Genomic DNA, 22,859 nt, shown 5'->3' on the forward strand with positions numbered 1-22,859 from the left:
TTTAATTTGTAATGTCTATTGTGAATTTGGAGGAACAGAAAGGACAAATCTGCCCCAGTTTCAAGGGTAAAAGAACGCCCCTCCAAGAAATGTTGAAGGTGGTTTAGATCCCCTTTTTAATAGGAAAGAGAAGGAGGAAGGGTATGAGTGTACCTTCGTTACTGATTATAATGGTGACTCTGGTACTATTATGGATATAATGAAAAGAGAATGGGCAAAATTTGCCAGTATATCAGACCTTAAGTTAAATTTCGACCAACTTTTGAAATTTACTTTTAGAAAAGGTAGGAGTATTAAAGATTTATTAGAACACATCAATAGTGGTAACAACAAACATGGAAGAAAGAGGAAGGACACATTTAAATGTGGTATGTGCCCACAATGCCCGTATATTAGTAATGCAGAAAGTTTCTACTTTGAACCAAGAGATAGAATAATTGTAGGTAAAACGTACAACACTTGTGATAATAGTGGGGTGGTCTATATTGTAACTTGTGTCATTTGTAAAGCATTCTATATTGGGAAAACTGAGAGAAAGTTAAGGAGGAGAATATATGAACATATAAATGTAATTCAGAATAAAAACCAAAGGAATGTTTTGTATAAACACACTTTAAAATGTGCCCTGGCTAGATTTTATTTATTTTTTTTATTTTAGAAGAAATACCCAAAGATTTAAGAGGTGGTATGTGGGAGACAAGAATCGAGTACAGGGAACTATATTGGCTAATTATTTTAGATTCCAATAGACCACCCGGGTTAAATGATGCTGTTTCTTTAGCTCAAGTTTTAAAACTTAGAGCAGCTAGACTTTAAAAATACCTACCATGAAGTGATACAGTGATTCTCCATATGCCTAACTAGTAATTGTCTTGGTTTATTTTGTTTGTTTTGTGTTGTTAAACGTTGTCCTCTAGATGAAACTATAACACAACTTTGAAGTGTAAAAGGTTTTCCATGGATTTAGTATTTATTTTTTTATTATTTTTACACACATTATATGTGTTTAAGAAATGTTTTTATGATATTTATGTGTTTTCTCACATTTTAATTCATATATTTGAATTATATTATAATTTTTCTATGTTAAGTATTCTTTAGGTGTTTTATTATACATTTGTACATTTAAGGAAAGTGATTTTAATGGCTGCTTTAGATTGGTGGAGTGGTTTGGATAGGAAATTATCTTATTGGTGGTTTGGGATTGCCTTTCAGTATAAATGATGATGCAATTAATAACAGTTATGTGTGTTGTGTACTTCATTCTTTATGCATTAAAGCCTTTTAAACCGGTTTTGTGGTATTACCCTTCTACTGGTGCCTTTTGCTGGTTATAAGTACATGTGTAAAGGGCTTCAGCATCAATAGTTACCAAAATGCTTTGTTCATTCATATGCACCTCTTTTATTTTTCTTAAAAAATCAAGTGAATCTAAAATAAAACATGAGTTCTTTTCAGCAAGAGGCTGAAGAATAAAATCTAAGTATATGGCTGTGGCCTCTGATATGGAACCTCCACTTGCAATAAGAGGTCTGAAAGGTGGCTCTTTCCTATTCTTAGGGGGGGGGGGTAGAAATCCTGAAAAAACAAGGTAATTTAGGGTGAGGAGTGTTTAAATATTCAAAACGTTTTCACTAATAAGTTCTTCATTAAGCACTGAGGTTAGCTTATCTTTCCATTCCTTATATGCAGTTTTAATCTCTTCAAAGGAATGTTTAGAATAAAACTCAAGTGTCCTCAGCATGTTCTCTGTTTTCATTGTATAACTGTCAGTATCTGTAACAGGTATGCCCTTTCCCTTGTCAGCCTTCAAAACACATCTAGTTCTGTCATTGCTCAAATTCTTAAATGCTAATATCTCATCCTGTGAAATATTATAAAACTAACATTTTGGCATTTTTTTGAGAGCCTTTTTTATGTTGAGCTCACATTTGTCTCAAAGTCTGCAAGTGTAGAATGCAGTGGGGGAAAACTGCTGGGTCTTTTAATTTTTTCTTCGATGGCAACAAAAATCAAAAAGTCGACAAAGCAGCTGGCCAACAAAAATCAAAAAGCACCTAAAACTTTTGATAAAGAAAACAGTGACACTGCTATCAAACAGGGTGTTTTTTTAAGTTCAGAGAAAGAGCAAAGAACTTGCAAGCAGCAGAAGATGACCAGAAAGAAGGCAAGATTAATGTCCGAATCATCCACAGACAACGAGTAGGTGAGGGTAAGTTTGAAAAGGACATTTTAAATTTATCTGACTGTATTTTAAACAAATTTCATGTTCAACTGTTAAAGTTAGGTTTAAATTTCATTCCCACTAGGCGAGCTGATGTAGTTGAAACGATCATTGATTTAAAGAAATTTACTAGGAAGTTAAATTTAAGATATATTTTGAAAGATGTGAGAAAAAACAACAGCATGTTTTTTAAACCTTCTAACTTTAATCCAGCTTTAATTCATACTATTCAGGTGTTTGAAACAACATGTGAGAATGAGATTAGAGCTTTGCTCAATAACAAGAGTCAATATTATTTTAATAACTTGAATGTCAACATGAGAAAAGCTATGAAAGAGTTAGTGACTTCTAGAGACCTCAGAATAATGAAAAGTGATAAGGGAGGGCTCACTGTCTTGATGAATCAAAATGATTATATTAATAAAATGGAAAATATGCTCAGTAATGTGAATGAATATAATATTGTTTCGACAAAGGACATAGAGAAAAGTTTCAGATATGTTAACAGCTTTTTGTATGAAAATTTGATGTGCAGTAATATGGATTCTGCAATGTACAATTTTTGTGAAGTAGAACATCCTAGAATAGGAGTGATGTTTGGCATTCCTAAGAGTCACAAAAGCAACGGACCCTCCCTTCAGACCTATTATTTCTGCCCCGAATTATGTCACAGTGGGTATGTCAAAAATTATTGACGCAATGCTTAGTCCTATTGTTTGTAAAATGAAGTCATATTTGAGGGACTCTTGGGATTTTTTAGATAGTATTCGTTTTGTGAATGAAGCTCATTTATTCAGTCCAACACAGCACATTATGTTTACTCTAGATGTAGTGTCTTTGTACACGTCCATACCCCATGACAAGGGGATAGAAGCAATGAGAGCGTTTTTACAACAATGTAGTAATATATCTACTGGAGAAGTCAGTTTTTATTGTGATTCTATGGAAGTTATTTTAGAAAATGATTTTTTTATTTTTAATCATAGATTTTACAAGCAAGTTCAAGGAGTTGCGATGGGGTGCCCAGCAGCCCCAGTTTTTGCCAACTTAGTTATAGGGTGGTGGGAACACACCATCTTGAACTCCTTGAAAACTGAATTCAAGGTCATTTATTACAAAAGATTTATAGATGACTTAATTTTTATTTTATATGGAGGGGTTCGAGAAATGCAGTTATTTTGTAATAAGTTGAATGAGGTTTCTGACTTCTTGAAGTTTGTTGTGGGATGTTACGGAAATTCCATTAACTTTTTGGATGTAACTTTGACATGGAATGCATTGGAGAAAACTTTACTAGCAGTATTTTTCGTAAAGAAACTTTCAAGAATAATTATTTACATGCAACTAGTCAACATCCGAAATTCATACTGAATAATATACCTAAAAGCCAATTCATACGAGCTAGCAGGATGACGAGTGTTGATGAGACATTTATTAATGTGCTTGAATTCATCATACAATTGTTTTTGGAGAGGGGGGGTACAGTGAGAGTTTGTTAAGGGAAGCAGCTGATGACATCTCTAAGCAACGTGCAACCTTGTATCCACCCATTTTTGAAAAATAGGCCAACACTCCAAGTTAAGGAAACTGGAAAGTATACTGAAATTTTATGTTTCAGTATGAATATGAGTGTTGACAATATAGGTATACGTAATATTATAAACAATAATTGGAAGATCCTCAAAGGAAATGCTGATTTAATGGCAGCCATTAAGGGGAAACCGAAGTTTGTTTATAGGAATGAACATAGTCTGAAAGGAGCATTTGAAAAGGGGAGAGATAGAAGCACATGTAGCATTAAGAAGGGGCATATCAAAAGGGGTATGCACAAGTGTCATGACTGTTCCGTCTGTAGGTTTATTTTAGAAGGTCCCTACATTCAGCTTCCTCACATACTTAATACCATAGTGGTCCCTGGTAGTTTTTGTTGCAAAACAAAAGGAGTTGTTTATATTGCAGTGTGTGACAAATGCTCATCATTTTATATTGGTATGACTACTAGAAAATTAAATGTTAGAATGAAGAAGCATATGTGTAATATTAGAAAAAAGGACAAAAAACAAATATTTTATAAACATAGTGTTGAATGTATTGGTTTTAAAAAAATTTTGTTTTCTATTTTGGAACACTGTGAACCTGACATAAGGGGGGGTGATTACAGGAATTTTTTGGCTCAAAGAGAGGCTAGATAGCAAATTAAACTACAGGCGGATCATTTTCCTGGGTTAAATGAAGCCATCAATATTAAATGTTTCTTAAAAGATCGTGAAGCATATGTTTTATAATGTTTGTTATTGTAATGTACTCAATTATGCCTATTCTATAGTGCATAATAATGAATGAAGAGTTTGCTTTTTGTAAAGGGCTCTTTAATTATGTTTTTACACTATGTAATTGATTAATTGATTTTAATTGTGTGCAGTATTTAAATGAATGCTTGATGTAACATTCCTTTTGGTTCTGAAGAAGTTTTTTATGAAAGCGTTGAATAAAGTGGAAGTTACGCTAGTCCGTGGTTTCGTATTTTCCAAGCCTTGAGCAGTTTTTTGATCTCTCTTTTTCTTCGATGGGTTTATCTTCCTCCATGCTATTTTTCTCATGAACTACAAGTTTCAAATTCAACTTCCTCACATACATTTTTAAATCATTAAGGGTCTGTGTCTCGTTGCTCCTTCCCTGAGGTTTGAATGTAAGTCCTGTGTTAAGCACTTTTTCTTTAAGTGCTGTCAGTGGTTTCTTCGAATGATTCCAGATGTTCTTCTTTCGGCTTTTCCCGGTTAGGTGTCGCCACAGCGGAACTCCGGTCTGCTAATGATTGGCAGTAGATTTTTTACGGGTGCCAGCTCGACGTCCAACCTTCAGCGAAGGCACACCCATTCTACGCATGTCTTTTGAACACCACTCGACTGAGGGGAGGACATGCAGACTCCACACAGAAGGCGCTCCAGCCAAGAATCGAACGGGAGAACCTCTTGCTGTGAGGCAACAATGCTACCGCTGCACCACTTTCAAATGATTCCAGATCCTGGGGACTAATTCCATCTACAGGCTCATGGCCCTGATGAGTAGAAGTTGTTGTTCCCCAAGTACCTCAACTCTCTTGCATCTGTCCACTGCTTCCTCCTCCAGTTGTTCTGGTCCTTCCTCCTTGTGTTCAGATGGTAGCTTGCTTCTTCTCTCTGGAACTTCGGTGGGCTGTATCTCTGGCTGCAGCTGTAATTGCTGTGATGATAATTCTTGTTCATGCGTACTGGGATTTGGTGATATGAGCCCTGTGAGTTGTATTGTGGCTGGGTAGGATACCAGTGTTCTCTCATGTTTGTCTGTGGGATCCAAGGGGTACTGGATGCCATCGGTCGGTCCTTCATTTGTCTGTCCCTCATTTGTCTGTCTAGTTCTGTGGCTGTGTTCATGTTGTGAAAATCTTGTTCATTCCTCCCACCAGCATTACGAGACCGTTTGAGTTTTTCAGACATATTCTATCAGAGAACCTACTGATGAGCATGTGTTGCCTTGTTTTGTTCTAGCCATCTGCTAAGTTAGAAAAGTAAGTTTCATTTTTATCAAAACTTTTTTTTTTTGTTCATTTTGCTCCCTGCCTTGGTGATCACTGGGCTCCCTTCTCTCCACCTGCTCAGTATAGCCCATTCATTCCTCCTAGGGTGATAACATGCAGCAGATACTGGAGTCATTTCCCATCCAAGGCCAGGTGTTTTTTTTTTTTATTTCATATTAAGGCCTTAATTCCAACTACATGTGCAAAATATTCCACCACAGGATTATGTATTCAGTGGGCATTAGTGAGGGTGTTATTACTCACTTCTGCAGGTGTGTGACATGGTGCCCCATGACGGATCTATTTCAAAACATTGAAATTTCATAACATTGAAATTCATAACGTTGAGACCAAAACATTGAAATCCCAAAACACTGAAAACACAAAACAATGAAAACCCAGAACATTGAAAGTGTGCTTCATAACATTGAAAACTACAACGCACATGTAAATAACATCCCCTCCACCTATAACAACACCTAACTAACAAACACACTTTCTACTACATTACTGCATGGGGGGGCAAGCTCCCCTGCACCCCCTATGTGGGGGGCTCTGCCCCCCCCCCCGTAAATTGAATACACCAACTCCAAGATCACACTACAGTGGAAAAAAGTTAATTTCTTACCCTCACTGGTTCGCGATCACCATACACTGACACTTCAACCTATGATGCAAAAATCAATGGTTCTCTTGTCTCTACATCTTGTATAATCATTCTTAGGTCCCTCAGTAAAGAATTTTAGCACATTTTACATATACTGAGTTTTTGGTCCTGGCTGATTATTTAGGCAACTATAATTCAGTTTTCCTCAGACTACTAACTATTGGCACAACAAGATTTGAACCTCTTCTTGCCCAGCTAAAATTAACAGAACAACAGATGGGTGTGTTTATATTCTGTTCATAACCACACACCATACAGTTTGATGGAAGCAAAAAAGCATTCAGGAGTCAGTATGTATGCAAGTGTTCACTTTAATGACATGACAGAAATCGCCCAGGTAACAGCATCATGTGACATCCTGCACGCACTGCAGCCCTATAGGATACTTAAAAAGACACACTGCATATCCCTCCTCTTAAGCTAAATGCTAGGATTTATACATCAGAGATATATAGCACTTTATATATACTATACAACAGAATAATGATATCCTCAGCACCTGTAAAACTAAAAAGGAAAAAAAAAGTTATCTACTCAACATAACGTTCCATCTGTGTTGTCCATTTTCATTTATCCTCGACATAGGGTTCAGTTCCGAGCCTTGGAATGGACTCAGATGTTACTACAGCTCGCGAAAGCCAAAAACTCTTGAGCTTAACCCTTACCCACAATGCTCCTCTCCTAGTTACCTCAGATCGAGTTTACTGAAAGATGAACAGAATGAAAAATAAAAAACAAAGCCTTCATAGAGACCATATCGGGGGCCACATAATAATAATAAGTGACATGTGTCCGTTATCCATTCCACCAAAAACTTTAAAGGCAGGGGAGAGGTAAGAGATAAATTAAAATGGACAACACAGATGGAACATTATGGTGAGTACATAACTTCTTTATCTGATGTTGTCAATTTTCATTTTATCCTCGACATAAGGGACAGAATCCCCAACTACCTTTGACCTTGGGAGGACTCAAGGAAGAATATTCCTGAGTGTCCTTGAAACAAATGACACTCTTCTACTGGAGACCAGATCCAATTTGTAATGAGCAATAAACATATGAGAAGAATCCTATGTTGCTGCTGCACAGATATCCATAGAAGCTCTACATTGAAAAAACTGCTGAAGTAGCTACAGGTCTTGTATAATTAGAGAATTAAAGATCTAGGCAATTTCATATTCTTTTTATTATAAATAAAAGTAATACATTCTTTGAGTCATCTGGCTAGTGTCACTTTGCTCACTGGTTGGCCAAGTCTTGTAGATGAAAATGACACAAATAGTTGGTCAGATTTTCTTAAATTCTTAGTTCTATGTAGATAAAAATGTAATTGTCTGTGAACATCTAATAATTGTAAGCAGTATTCACCTTTGTTAGTAAAACTGGGAAAAAATATTAGTAAATTAATAGTCTTAATTAATACTGGTCTCTGAGACGACCTTAAGCAAGAAGGAAGGATTGCTTTTCAGTGACACCCTATCTTTATGGAAAATCAGATAAGGGGGTTTATATGATAAGGCTTGTACTTCTGAAATACTTCTGGCAGAAGTTATTGCCACTAAAAATATAGTTTTCCAGGATAAAAATTTCAGATCACATTCAGCTGATGGTTCAAAAGGAGTTCAACAATGGCTTGCAGCACTAAGTTGAGATCCCAAGGTGGGGTAGGATCTGTGTAAGGGGGGTTTAGCAAGAGTATTCCTTTTAAGAAGTCCTTGCAAATTTTATGAGAAGCCACAGAGAATTATTTAAAACCATTATGGAAATTAGAGATAGCAGCTAATTGAATTTTTATAGTAGACTGGGAAGTGCCTGCTTTAAAAAGTGAAGCTAAAAATTCTAGAACTTTATCAATGGGCACTGAAAAAGGGTTAATATTGTTATCATGAGTCCAAAATGTAAACCTCCTCCATTTACTGGCATACAGTTTATGGGAATCTGGCTTATGAGAGGCTAGGTGTATATAACGCACCGGGGAAGAGAGACAGGAATGCCTGGCTATTAATGGAACTGGAGAAACCAGGCTGCCAGCTTGAGGCTTACAATGTTTGGATGGATTAATCCCTCTGGATGAGACAGAACGTCTGGAGCTGAGTCCAGAATCCAAGGCTGTTAAATCAGAAAAGGTCAAAGAAAGAGGAACCATATTTGTCAAGGCCAATAAGGTGCAATGAGAATTACTTTCATCTTCAATTTTATTGCTTTCTGTAGGAATTTCAGGATTACAGGAAATGGGGGAAAGGCATACAGCAGTCCAGAGGGCCAAATGTGGAGGACAGCATCTCTTGGTGACTCCCCCAGAGGGGGAGATCACGGCAAAGTACTTGCTGCACTCATTGTTTAGGGAACAGGTAAATAGTAAGCAGAAAGGCTAACCGCATTGACAGAAAATGCTTTCTGTCACTTTTGACTCATGAGGCAGGGGAAGACACCTGGTTAGTTTGTTCGCTATCACAATGGAGCTTCCCAGAATGTGCGTTGCTATCAGAAAGTGGTTGGGAGAGATTACCCACTGCCACACTCTGACAGCTTCACGACAAAGGGGATAGAATTTGGTTCCACCATGTTTGCTGATGTACCAAATCACTGACATATTGCCAGTTTGCATCCCAATTGTTCTTGAAGGAAGAGCAGTCTGAAAGGCTTGCAACACTAAAAGCACTGCCCTTAGCTCCAGTACATTGATATGAAAGTTGGCCTCTGTAGAGAACCAAGTGCCTTGGACAGTCTTGACCAAATAATGCCCCCCATCCCATCTGGGAGGCATCTGTGGTCACTATGGCTTGGGGGTGAGATGGGACAAAGGGACAGCCTAGAAGAATGTCTTCGGAATGCATCCACCAAGTTAAATCATTTCTGCAAAGATTGGTGATCAAAATCAGGTCTGACATGGGTCAGTGTAATATTGACCACTGAGATACTAGCAGCCATTGTAGTACTCTCATGTGGTATTTTGCTGAGGGAACTAGAGTTATAGCTGTAGCCATGGAGCCCAGTGCTTGAAGGAGTAGATGAGCAGTTACTTTTCTGTTGCTGATTAGCTTCTGTACCTGAACTCTGATTTTCTGTAATCTCATAGGGGGAATAGAAGCTATGGAAGTTTGAGCAGTTTGAAGGGCTCCTATGAACTCTAAATTCTGGGTTGGGGTCAATTTAAATTTTTCGTAATTTACAGTTACTCTCAGATAAGAGCAAATGTGGAGTACCTGGTCTGTTGCTTCTATCAATTGATGCCTGGTTGGAGCGGTAATGAGCCAATCATCTATATAGGGAAACACTTGGGAATCCCTGCAGTCTGAAGTGAGCTGCTACTACTGCCATACACTTGAACAGTTGGGGGGTGACCTTGTGGATCCCTCAACTTCATCAAAGTCGGTGTCTTCGGTGATTGAGTCCTCTGGGGATCCAAGTGCTTCCTCTTGCAGTTTTTCTTTTTAGGGACCTCCTCAGTGGGGAGATCTGGGGAGGTATGAGAAGACTCTCAGACTCCTGCAGTCTTGGCACTCACTGACCCAGTGGGAGTGCAGGTTGAATATCTGGGTGTGAGGAGAAAAGGGGCATAGGCTCCATAGTGGAAGGGGCTGACTGTCTGACTGTGGCAGTCTGGGCTTTCTTCATGGCCTTGAAAGCTGGATCCCCCCCCCCCCCCGAAGAGGGAAGGGAGCCTGGAACTGAGAAAGACTGCCTCTGAACAGTGGTCACTCCTTGCTCCAAAGAGACAGCTCTCAAGACCAAAGCCAGAGCTGTGGTAATCCGTGCCAAAGCCCCAAGGTGCAGAGATGGCTCCAAAAAATAGGTGTTGACTCACGGCCCCTGAAGCTGGCAGGACAGACTTGGACCCAAGAGGTTTCCAAATCTGTAAGGAGCGAAGACCTCTGAGCAAGAATCAGTTCCAAAATTATGGATATCTCTGGAACTGATACAGTCAGCACCGGGCAGCTCAGAACTGAGAGCTCTAATGCTTCAGATGAAGTCAGAGGAAGAAAACCCAGAGTGCTAAAGGACTAATCGGCTCCCATACCCGAGGGGGCTTGGGCCAAACAGCTACCTGTCAACCCTCTCATCCAGAATATCTTATTCACCAGCATCTCTACACCATCTTCAGTTAAACTCTTGGTGGAATGGATAGAAAGGGTGGAGGGCAATTTTGACCTTTCCAGAAAAGGCGAATTCAGCCTTCCTGCAAAGAAGTCAATAGAAGGTGAATATGATGTTCCCATAAGATCCATAATGGATGGCTCATCAATTTTCTCACTCTGTGTCAAAATAGTTGGTAATGGAAGAAATGTCTGTGCTGAAGGTTGGTGCTCCTGCACTGAAATGCTAGGTGCTGAAGACTTTGTCTGCTCCAATAGGCTTGGTTCCATATGTCCCTTCAGGACCAAAGTTTTAGTAGATAAATTGGTAGTTCCATGGATTCTAAATGAACCAAGCCCTTTTTGAGGATGGTGCCAATGGAGTGGAAGGCACTACTAGGGTTCTCTTCTTAGGTTTCTCCAACACTTTGGAAGATGAAGATGAGGAAGAAGGAGAAGACATGTCAGTCTTGTTCTTGGCTTTGGATAAGGATAAGGCCTCACTAAAGGCTGATGGAAGCATGCTCTTCAAAATAAGTTTATTACATCTCTCCACTAGTGCCCTGTGATTGAAACTGTGACATATAGGTTCAAAGGTTCATAGGTAGGTACTAGCCTATCTGCCCGAGGGCATTTATAATCCTAGCCAGAGTGTGTCGGCTTTTGCCACCCCATTGATTAATTAGCTGAGCCTCTGTCAAGCAGAACCAATGAAGTGATCCCAGGGGTGTATTTTCTGTTACCCATCCACTCGTTAATTTTTCTCTTGAAGAGTGTTAGTGAGGGGCTCTGCCTAATGTAGTTAGGAATTTTGTTCCAAAGCATGGGGCGTCTCTGTGAGCATGGGGAGTCTCTGGGACAGGAATCTATCCCTCCAGCATGTTCTATTTATTGTTCTGGCAAGATTTAGCTCACTAGAGCGCATGGCTCGCAGTGACTTGGATTTCTTTAGGTGGAGCATGTCCATCAATTCTGAGTTGGACATGGCTTTGTAAGTCAGGCAGAGATCACCTCTGAGTAAGCAATATGCCACTGAGTACAGCCGGAGTTTTTTCAGTCGGTCTGCATAGGACATATGTTTGAGGCCAGTAATCCTCTTGGTGAGATACTTTTGTGGTTTTTCCAGCTGTTGGAAGTGTCTTGTGAGGTACATCCCAAATGGGGCATTGTACTCTATGATGGGTCTGATGAGTGATGAGTAGAGGGGCACTATAACCTCTTTATTTCTAGATGCGAACCCTTTAGTAATTAGATGGGCTACATAGAAGGATTTCCTAACTACTTTGGTAATATGATTGTCAAAGGAGAGATTACTATCTACCTGGGTCCTCAGATCTCTTATTACCTCTTCTTTATTAAGGGGGCTGCCACCTATGTGGTAATTCGTGGGTGTTTTGTTTTTCCCAAATGGGATGACTATGCATTTTTTGGCATTTAGCTTGAGGCCATGACTTTGACACCAGGTGTCCGTCTCAGTAAGACCTTTTTGGAGGATGTCCATGTCAGATGGGGAGTCAATTATGTCTCCCAGTTTGCAGTCATCGGCGAACTTGGTTAGCCATATTCCTCCTGTGTTTGCCTGTACTTCTGAGAAGTATATGCCAAACAGTAGGGGTCCCAGGACCGAGCCTTGCAGGACACCACTTGTGACTGGTTTAGAGTCGGACCTGGAGCATGCTATTATTATCACGTGGGTTCTGTCTGTAAGCCAGTTGGCAAACCATCTTGTGACGTAGGGGTTTATGTTCAGGCTGGTGAGTTTTTCTATAATACCTGAGTGAGAAATGGTGTCGAACGCCTTGGTGAGGTCAAGGCAGGCTGTGTGAACCACCTTTCCCTCGTCTATGGCCTTGGTGACTGTCTCAAAGAAGTCAACCAGGTTTAGTAGGCATGATCTGCCTATGTAGAGCCATCTTTTTGGAGGTGAACAGCGCCTAGGTTATAAACACATAGCGAATGAGCATCTGACATAGGAATTTTGTGACCACATTTCTGGCACCTTTTAAATCCAGACACTTTAGGTTTATCCGCCATAATGAAACAGTTCCTAAAGTTTGTAAATAATTGGTGACAACAAGCCAGCTATACAACCCCCACACACACACACACACACACACACACACACACACACACACACACACACACACACACACACACACACACACACACACACACACACACACACACACACACACACACACACAAACACACACACAGGTAGAAAATCACTCACTGAAGAAAGATATTGTGTTTTTTTATAGGAGGAGAGCAGCAGGAAGAAAAGCTATGAGCAATGATAGCCAAGAATACAGCACGGTGTATGGGAGAAAGAAAGAAAACTATCGATGATGATAGTTCAGAACACACTGAGATGCATGACAAGACAAGAGAGTGTACATCTAAAGGTGTTATAAAGAAGTGGGTGGTTTAATTACTAAATGGTAAGAAGAAAAGTAGAAGAAACTCTTTCAAAATTTGAAATATATCAAAAAAGATGCACTTCGCTTGAGAGCAATGGTGAGTGTGTCTCTGTCATGATAAACAGCAAATGAGATCTGAGGTAACTAGGACCATTGTGGGTAAGGGTTAAGTTCAAGAGTTTTTGGCTTTTGCCAGCTCTAGTAATGGCCGAGTCAGTTCTGAGGCTAGGAACCGAACCCATATGTTGAGGATAAAATGAAAATTGACATCAGATCATCTGATTTTATATTTATATATATATATATATATATATATATATATATATATACATATCTATATATATATATATATATATATATATGGGTCCACTTTTAAATTTCAAAATACCAAAATCTCGAGTTTTGAGATACCAAACTCAAAACATTGAGATTATGGTATCTCGAAAGTTAAAAGTGAACAAAATAAAAAAAAAAAAACACAGCTAAAATAATGTTTTTGCAGGGGGGCAAGCCCCCCTGCACCCCCCCACACCCCCTACTTAAATATACCAACTCTGAGATTGCGCTACAGTGAAGAGAACGGTAATGCTCCTGTTTCACTGTGGGGGATGCAGGGGGGCTTGCCCCCCCCTGCAAAAACATTATTTTACTTGTTTGTCTTTTTTTTTTTGGTTCACTTTTGAATTTCGAGATACCAAAATCTCAATGTTTTGAGTTCAGTATTTCAAAACTCGAGATTCAGGTATTTTGAAATTTAAAAGTGGACCCATATACATATACATATATATATATATATATATATATATGTGTGTATATATATATATATATATATATATATATATATATATATATATATATATATATATATACAACAATGCACAAAAGGCATGCAGTTAGAATTCGCTGTAATAAGACAACAGCAAAAATTCAGTCTTTTCCATCATAGAAGGTAACACTTTTGCTCCACTTTGATGGATTTCCAATTAATCTACCAAATCTGACATTTTACAATTACTATTAGGTAAGGAATTTATAAAAGATTCATTTGTCAACACCATGTGCATTATCAAAGTTAACTTTGCTAGCTCAACTATTTCTACAGTATTCTAAACACCAGTGACAGTCATGTAACTATTAACCAGGATATAAACCAGAAACTGTTCACCTTATATGAAACAAATTAAACTCCCTGAAATGATGGCTGCAAGGAAAGACGTCTGACATACTAGGGGTTTCTAGAGCCTTGCTAATGGATAACATCTTTCTTTCAAACTATATTCAAACTAACTACCACTATTTCCAAAACAACAGACCAGGAACAAAAACAGGGGGCTCTTAGCAAAAAAAAACAAAAAAAAAAACAAATATCACTTCCAGACTTTAGGCCTTCTGAAGTAGCTCCCATCTAGACACTTATGCAACTTATGATTGCCACCAATGCTAAACTTCTTATAGCTGTAGTATACATCCCATCGCACCAACAGGAAAATACTATTACAGAAATCATATGTCAAGCTAACCAATGCAAATTAGTAATAATAGGCAGCTTCATTTCAGATGATTTCTAATTAACAATAACCTAACATAACAGATCAAGATCAAACCCAAACGTTTCAGAAAATTATTGTCCTCTACCTTCCAGATGCACAAAGTGACCACCTGCCTATTCAAGCCTTTCTCTCCTTTTATAAGACAACCACAAGAGCATAAAGACCTGTCATCCCAAAACTGAACAGCCCTATACCAAACACTGGACCACATATAAGACCTCACAATGTTCAGCTCAGTGAAACTACCAATACTAGTCATACACAACCTTGTCAAAAAAGATGTTTAAAGGGACGACACTGTCCTTGGATCAACCCTTAAAAAAGCTAGACATAAAACTTGAGAGAGTTTGGTGGGGAGGCTGGCTCAATTCTGGGGGCTTGGGTCCAGACCCGTCAGTGATGAATGAAAGAAGTTTAACAACACAGATGGAACATTATGGTAAGACATAAATTCTTTTTTTGAATTCTAAGGTGGAGTTTTCTTTTAACTAAATAAAGCTCCTCATTAGCACTCTTCAAGAAAAATCTTGATGATTGGATGGGAGATAGGAAATTCACCCTGGGGATCACTTCTGTGGCTCTGCTCGACAGGGGCACAGGAAAATAATTTTCTTGGGTGGCGAAAGCCAGGGTACCATTTGGCTAGGCTTATATAGGCCCTAGGGCCAATAGCCTAGTACCTACCTATGAACCTATAACTGAAAAAAAAAAATTACAATTCAAATCCAGACCTCTCTTTCCATAAGAAAAACATGTAAAAAACATCAAAGTAGTTAATCTACTTTACTAAAAATGAAGAAAATACTGCCTTACAACCTTGAGCATTTTTGGAAAATCATGAATGACACAGATGTTTTCAATAAGATCACAACCTAAAAAAATCAGTTTACTATATTAACCTCTCCTAACTCCACACATTTAAACATGATATTTCCTTACCTCCAGAAACTACCTCAAACACTACCTTACAGAATAATCTGGTTTATTTCTCACCAGCCCTTAGTTATCTTCATAACTCTTCTCTCCATTCTATTATTTCCAAGTAGTCACTTTTTAAAACCGTTGCATATGGCTTGAAAAACTAGATACTAAATCCAATCCCTGCTCAAACAGTACTCAAGCTACATTTCTCAGAATTGCTGCTCCTATAATATAAAAAAAAACTGTGGCCCGTAGTTTCAGTCTCTCATTGGCAACAGGTATATTCCCCTCCCAACAATTCAAGCATTCCTTAATACCTATCACAAAAAAAAAAATGTTCATTCAGTTCTCCTAAAAAACTATAATTTCAGTTCTTTGCCTTGTCACCAAAAGTTTTGAAAAGATAACTTATAAGCAAGTGTTTGAATATATTAATATGTATGGTATCTTGATTTATGCTAAACATGGTTTTAGAGAAAGCTGCAACACTTTTACTGCTTAATATGCAATTACAGATAAAATCTACTCATCAGTGAGAAAAGATTGGCCTACAGGTACTGTCTGTATAGACCTTGCTCAAACATTTAAAAATGTGGACCACCAGATACTTCTAGCAAACTGAAAGTAGGATTCAGCTCTAATACCCTTCAATGATTTGATAACTACCTCACCCAAGGAACATTTACTTTTCAAACAAATAATAATACCACTACTGAAGGTACATTCTCTCCAGGGATTTACAGGGATCTGCCCTGAGAGACAGATATTCTCTCCCTATTTATCAGTGACACTACAGAAACAAGTAAGTCGTCTTTAATAACACTTTATATTGCTGATGTAATACTCCACATTTCATGAACCTCCACAGCTCCCATCTAAAAGCCAGATCCAAAAAGGAATGCAGTAGCATTTGTTAAGTGTTTCTCAGCAATAAGCTATTTTAAGCTCTTCCTGAACGGGAACAGTGCTATTTAGTAAGTCACAGAAACTGCCTTACAACTCCCCCTTTGTCCATAAACAATATAGAAACATTCAAATAAATCAAGTCACACAAGACTGGCTCTTCAGCTTTACTCTAGGTGCTAATCTTACCTTTAAAACTCGTACAGAATTTATAAACTGCAAATTACAACTGTCTATGCTGCTACAACTATCTCACCCCAGAAAATAGAAGTACATTTAACAATTAATGCTCTTATTCCTTGCTTAGAATAAATGCTCTCCATTGCTACACTTAATTCATCCTACAGTAAACGTCTCCTTTGATCCTCATTTTATAAATGCATATCTGTCTCTCCCAATAGAAGCAAACACCACTGCATATCATTAAAATGGGCTACATGGCTTCCAATGACAGCTCATGCAACACTCTGCATCTCTCCACCTTTCATTTAAACTTATAAATGATAAATACTGCTCCTCCCATAGACACTAGCTAAAATTTAGATCTTTCCAATATGACTTTTATTCTCAAACTGAGTACTTTCTTCCGGCATAGACTCCCTATCACCAAAACAATTTTTTTTTAAAGTAGTAAACCAAAGCAAAATAAAGGGCAGTACCAGTGGAAGTTTTCAAAAACAATAATTTAATAAATATACATATCAAATCAACTTGGGAGTATGAACCACCCCCAAGTCAGCATAAAAGTACCATGTAATAAATAAGCAAACCGGTTTCGGCTGTGTAAGCCTTCTTCAGTGCATAATTCAAACTAGAAATGACAAGATTCACATCAGAACAGTGGTTTAAGTAACACATACCAGTTAAATAATTAGTACATAATGATTTCCTATTAGGAAATTTATTAAAGAGATATACAACAAAAAAAAAGAAAACCACCAACCCCAAGCTAAAAAGGAAACAAGCACCCCAAATTCTGGCAGAACCTCCTAAAATAACAATAAGAAATGCATCTTCAAGTGCTTCAAGGACACACCATAAGGTCCTAATAACGTCATGCAGTTATGCTTATGGGCAACTTAAATACTTGTACTCTGCAAGTATGTAAATACATCTAATTAGTTACTATGCTCTATAACTGTGTCCGGTCTTACCTACATATCATTGCAAGCTGTTGTATGTCTAACTACATTGCGTGAAGTGCTTAACTCATTAGCAGTGCATTCTGTTTTATGTCTAGTTACATAAATTAAACTTTTGTAAACTGTCAAAAATCGAAAAACAACTTATTGATTAAACTGAAAACTGTGTGCTCAATTTTCCGAATTGTCATTGACCTAGGTCATGGCTGAATGGGGTCAGTGGTCGAGTCTAGTTACCCATTCAATAAATAAATGAAAAAAATAAACTATATTCATAACGTGATACTGAATGTATCAAGAGAAGCAGCTCTGATGACTATTATAAATATACAAAGAAACAAACAAATACGTAATTCTGGCCCTAGAATCTGCTAGAAAAGAACTGTTTTAATGTGTTTATTACAAAAGGCTAAAAAAAAAAAATAGAGCAAACCTCATGAAAGGGAATTTCAAATAACTTAACTCGAAGGTCCACTTTCTGGTAAGTATCCACATAAGGAAGAAGGAAGAAGAGACCTAGGAGAAAATTAAAAAATATTCAGTAATTATTAGTCCATCCCTAGCAATCACTTCCATGGTACCAATTTGCATTACTAAAATGAGCAGATCATATTAATGGGACCAGAAAGAAAAGGCATCATATTTTCATATAAAAAAAGAGGCAATAAAGTGGAGAATAATTGTTTTTCTCTGTTGCTGGTACTGAGCAATACAAATATTAAGTTGTTTATTAAACAAATACTTGTTAATATGTAATCTTATAGTCTGTTGAAGTGAAGTATTGAGATTTATTATAGTAGTCTATGTACCAGGCATGAGTCTTTGGTGCATTTTTTAGACAGGAAAGCACTAGCTGTAATTTTTGGAGCTAGTCAGTTTTCTGACAGTGATCTTTGTGAGTACATTTACATGAATCAAAATCACCAAAACCCACTTTCAGTAACTGTTGAGGTTGCAATTGTTCCCACTGTTGTGCAGCCATGGAGTTAGTATATATAAACTGGAGGGTGTGGAATGCTCCCCTGCTCACAAAAAAGCCTTGTTTTGCTTATCCCTGAAAGTGGTATTCAGCTATTTGGATTAGCACAAATGTCACTCAGAAAGATCACAATCAGCGAGTTAACATCAATCTGTGTTTTTCAGTAACCATATACACTCTATATTAAGACTTTTGTTTGGTGACTAGCAAGCCTGTCTATATCTTCTGTGTTGTCTATCTGAAACTCCTCTTGCCAGATTTTGATTAAAACAGTGAAGTTGCCCAGATGTACCCACTCAGTTAGCAAAATAAATTAAAAGACATTCAAACAAGATATCAAGATATTTCATATCAGGACTTTCAATATGGCTGTACACTCATCAACACCATAACATCAGCTCTCCCAGTGTGAAAACAAAAACTGTGAGCAATTAGTGCCATTTAATTTTTTTTGGGAGGGGCTAACATTCAGTTAATGACTACTAAATACATTGCCTAGATGTCAGCAAAGAATAACTTTGGAAAACCTGAAAGAAAATAAATCTGAATCTCTTCAGTAGAAAGCAATTCAAGCTTCAACTTTAGTTCAAGAAAAGGTTTCTAGTAATTTAGAGGAAAAAATACATCAAATATACTCAGAGGTGATTAAAATAAATGAAACACTAAAGGAGTATATCAATTCAAACAAAAAGGGTTGGAAAAATAGAAGACGTTTTAACTAGCCATTCAGAAGAGTTGATTAAGCCGCAAAACTCAAAGGCTGACATGAAGAAGAAGCTGTAAAAAAGGTTTTGCAAGAAGAACTGTTTAAAATAGTGGCAATAGAAGACAGAGTGCAAAGAGAAAACCTGAGATTTTCTGATGTACCAGAGAAACTGGAAGGAACAGACTGTATTCACTTTGTGAAAGCACAAAGAAGCAACTGGACTGGTGTTCCACAGCAGAATTTCTTAATTAAAATGTCACATTGAGCTTATACCCCAAATATGGCCATGAGAAACCAGCCAAGACCTATATTAGTAAAGATGCAATCATACCAGTATAAAGTGTTGATCCCGATACAATTGTGGCAGAATGGCAAAGTATTAAAAACTGGAAACAGCAGAGTTTGTAGATTATTCACTGTATCAGGTACTTTCGAGAGGCAGGAATGAGATTCAAGCTTCCATATCCAGCTGTCTTCCAAGTGTTATTTCTTGGAAGATCAAAGTCATGTTTTGATGCAGAACAAGTTAAGGAGAAAATAAAAAATGTTTAACCAACCAAAAAGTAAGTCAGCAAGCAAAAGGGGAGTCTGCTTCTCATTCTTCTGATGGTAAGGTTCAAAGAGAGACTTTGCCAGTGAAACCTTTCCCAGTGTTTCAATGGAAAATGCTTGAGAGAGAAAAAAAAACAGGAGTTGACTAAAAGAATCATCAATACCTTAGACTTGTATCAGATTCAGTTACTGGATGATGGATATGAGCCAGAAGAAGACCAGCAACTCTGAAATTAGTGAATAAATAGAAAACTAAAAAAACATCTTATCACATTTGAGAAATATGGTTTTGCAAGAAAAAAGCGACTGAAAATCACTGGACTTTTGATGACTTTGTTAAACTTGTGGGTGGACTGTAAAGTATATACCCCACTGGTTACCTATGAAAACATTGAGCATGTGAAATATCGAACACCATATGGTCGAGACCATATGGTTGATATTTCACATGCTCGATCACTGTAAAGTAATAAAAAAACAAAACACGAAGACATTATTGCAGGGGCCCCCCCCACAACCCCCTACTTAAATATACCAATTCCGAGATCGCTCTACACCAACAATACAGTGCAGAATGGGAATTATTCCTATTCCCTGCTGTAGCGTGATCTCAGAGTTGGTATATTTAAGTAGGGGGGCACAGCCCCCCACATGGGGGATGCAGGAGGGCTTGCCCCCTGCAATAACGTCTTTCTGTGTGTTGTGTTTTTTTTTATTACTTTACAGTGATCGAGCATGTGAAATATCGACCATATGGTGTTCGATATTTCACATTGGTAACCACCCCACTTTATACCATTAATGTACAGAAGGACACTAAAATGGGGAAACTAACTATAAGTAAAACAAATGTTGTTCTTATTAGTAGATTTCATGATATAAACTGCATGTTTTATATAGTAAAACAGTTTTGAGCTGTGTGTAGTCAGGGGTAATTTAAATGTGGGGGGGTCTTTTCAGTGACTGTTGTATGTGCTAAAGATATTAAAGTAAACAAGTACTTTTTTAGTTGTAAGAAATATAGGTTTTACAGTATAACAAGAGAAAAAAGCTAGACAGAAGCAAGTTTAATGTTTATACTACTGATGTTTTTATACTGAGAAAGTTTAGGTGGGGATTTTATACTGCTGGCATTCTATGCTCCTTTAAGCAGGGGTTTTTGGAATTACTGGTCATTTATCTAGTCCTGCATATACCACTGGTTTTCTTGGTTTAGTTTCACTTGAGTGGTGAATCTATATCTTCCCAAGAGGTCAACATAGGTATGGTAGGAGCACAGTTTCCTCATCAGGATGAACTCGCTGGAGAACTTACCCGATTAGTTATCCAAGGCAATCATTATCTAATCGGATTAGACATTCCAAAACTAGACCACAAAGACCATTATAATGCACATTTGGATTCTAATAAGTACACAGCAGCGGATTTTGGCAACTATTTTTTCCTGTGATGATAGAAACTCTCAGACTAATTCTTATGATGAAAATCTAAGTAAGTTGCACAAGACTTTGGCTAGATACCATTCTTCTTTATTATTGTACAATTTTGTTCTAAAAAGTGTATTTCCAAGAACTTAGTACCTAAGGGACTCAGAGTGTATAAATACCCCAATAATGTTATGTCTGGTAGTCCCTTTTATATGGCGCTGCTGTTTGATTGATGAGGTTTTGAATTAATGAGGGCTTTATTTTTTCATAATGAGAGAACTATGGGCATGTTATTTAAAGAAATTGTTTATTTAAACCCAGTTATTCAAAAGAATTTACTGTTCACAATAGAGGAGTATCATAATAAGTTTTTTAATATTTTAGCACAGGTTGCTGAGAACTGTACTGTCTCAAAGAAACATAAAAAAGCCAATCTGGAAAAAGACAGAAAAGGTGGAATGTATATCCTTTGTGTAAGAATAAAGGGAGTACATTTTATAATTATGAAGGGGAAAATAGCAATAAGGAGGTTGCAGTTTCTCCTAGTGATCCATCTTCTAATCAACAAGTTTATAGAGATGTAGAGGTTGTCACCTCTTTAGATGACCCTTTAGAGTTTCCCCCTTATGATGGTCCCAAAGATTTCAGGGCAAATCAGTACCACAGATTGAGAGGTACAAGGAGCAAACCCAATACGTCCCCAGAAAAAGAGGAGTCAGAAGAAGAGGAAGGATAAGGAAAACATTAATGTTGTTAAGAATTGTGAATGCTATTCCTTGGCCATTAAAGTGGATGGGGTGCTTTATGAACAGGACAACTTTAAAGTTTTTAATTATAGTAACATCATGTTGGATAATGTTTATAATTTCCATTTTCAAAAGAGGTTTTTCTTTTGTTTCATCAAGGCATTCTAACATTAGTTCTACTTGCTAATTGATATTAAGCTCTTTTTGAGAAAAATAAATCTAGACATTATATTCAATACTCAAATTTCTATTAATAGGATTAATATGTTTAAGAAGAAGAGTGTTTTTAATCTATCTTTGCATCCTGTATTACAATACTTTGTAAAAAGGGTAGAATGTGAAATTAGATCTATGTGTTCTATTAGTCGGAAATGTTTTCTTAATTTATCCTATGAGGAAATGCACCTTTTAACAAAATGAATGATCAATAGAGATATTTGGATCATGAAACCAGGTAAAGGTGGGAGAATTGTAATAATGAACATGGTGGACTGTACAGGTAAAATGATGCACATATTACATTCTACTGATACTAATGTTAAAGTTTTGAGGAATGGGGTTTCTGTCACATATCAGAAAACAGATCTGTTGCCCCTAGAATTATATTTACAAGAATTAATAGATGTAGATACATTAGAATTCTTTACAGTAAAACAACTGCATATCCCAGTAATATCTGGTATACCTAAGGTCCACAGGATGGTTGATAATCCTCCTTGCATTTAATTGTCTCAGCAGGTGGCTCAAAGACTTATCCACTGGCAGTGTATATCTATAGGCAGTTTAAAAAGTTTTTTTGAGCTAAAAACTCATAATGTAAAACACTCTTGGGATTTTTTTGAACCATGTGAATAGTTTGTCATTCGATCAAGAAGTTTTATTTGTTACCATGTCACAGAGATTTCCCATAATTGTGTGTTTTTTGAAGGGGAAATTTTTCAATAAATAGTGGGAGTAGCTATGGGGGCAGTTTGGCCCCCATCTTTGCTA

At 37.4% G+C, this 22,859-nt stretch overlaps 1 protein-coding gene across 1 annotated transcript in view; it reads right to left on the bottom strand.

Moving 5' to 3' along the window:
- Positions 1–22,859, bottom strand: part of NPHS2 (NPHS2 stomatin family member, podocin) — a 269,098-nt gene that overhangs the window by 137,777 nt on the left and 108,462 nt on the right. The window contains exon 6 of the mRNA XM_044086847.1: positions 17,893–17,975. Within this exon, the coding sequence (XP_043942782.1) occupies positions 17,893–17,975 (83 nt within the window). The remainder of the gene's footprint in view (positions 1–17,892; positions 17,976–22,859) is intronic.

This window comes from Protopterus annectens, chromosome 10.part0 (genome assembly GCF_019279795.1).
Source record: "Protopterus annectens isolate FY-2018-M chromosome 10.part0, PAN1.0, whole genome shotgun sequence".
NCBI classification, from domain to species: domain Eukaryota; kingdom Metazoa; phylum Chordata; order Ceratodontiformes; family Protopteridae; genus Protopterus; species Protopterus annectens.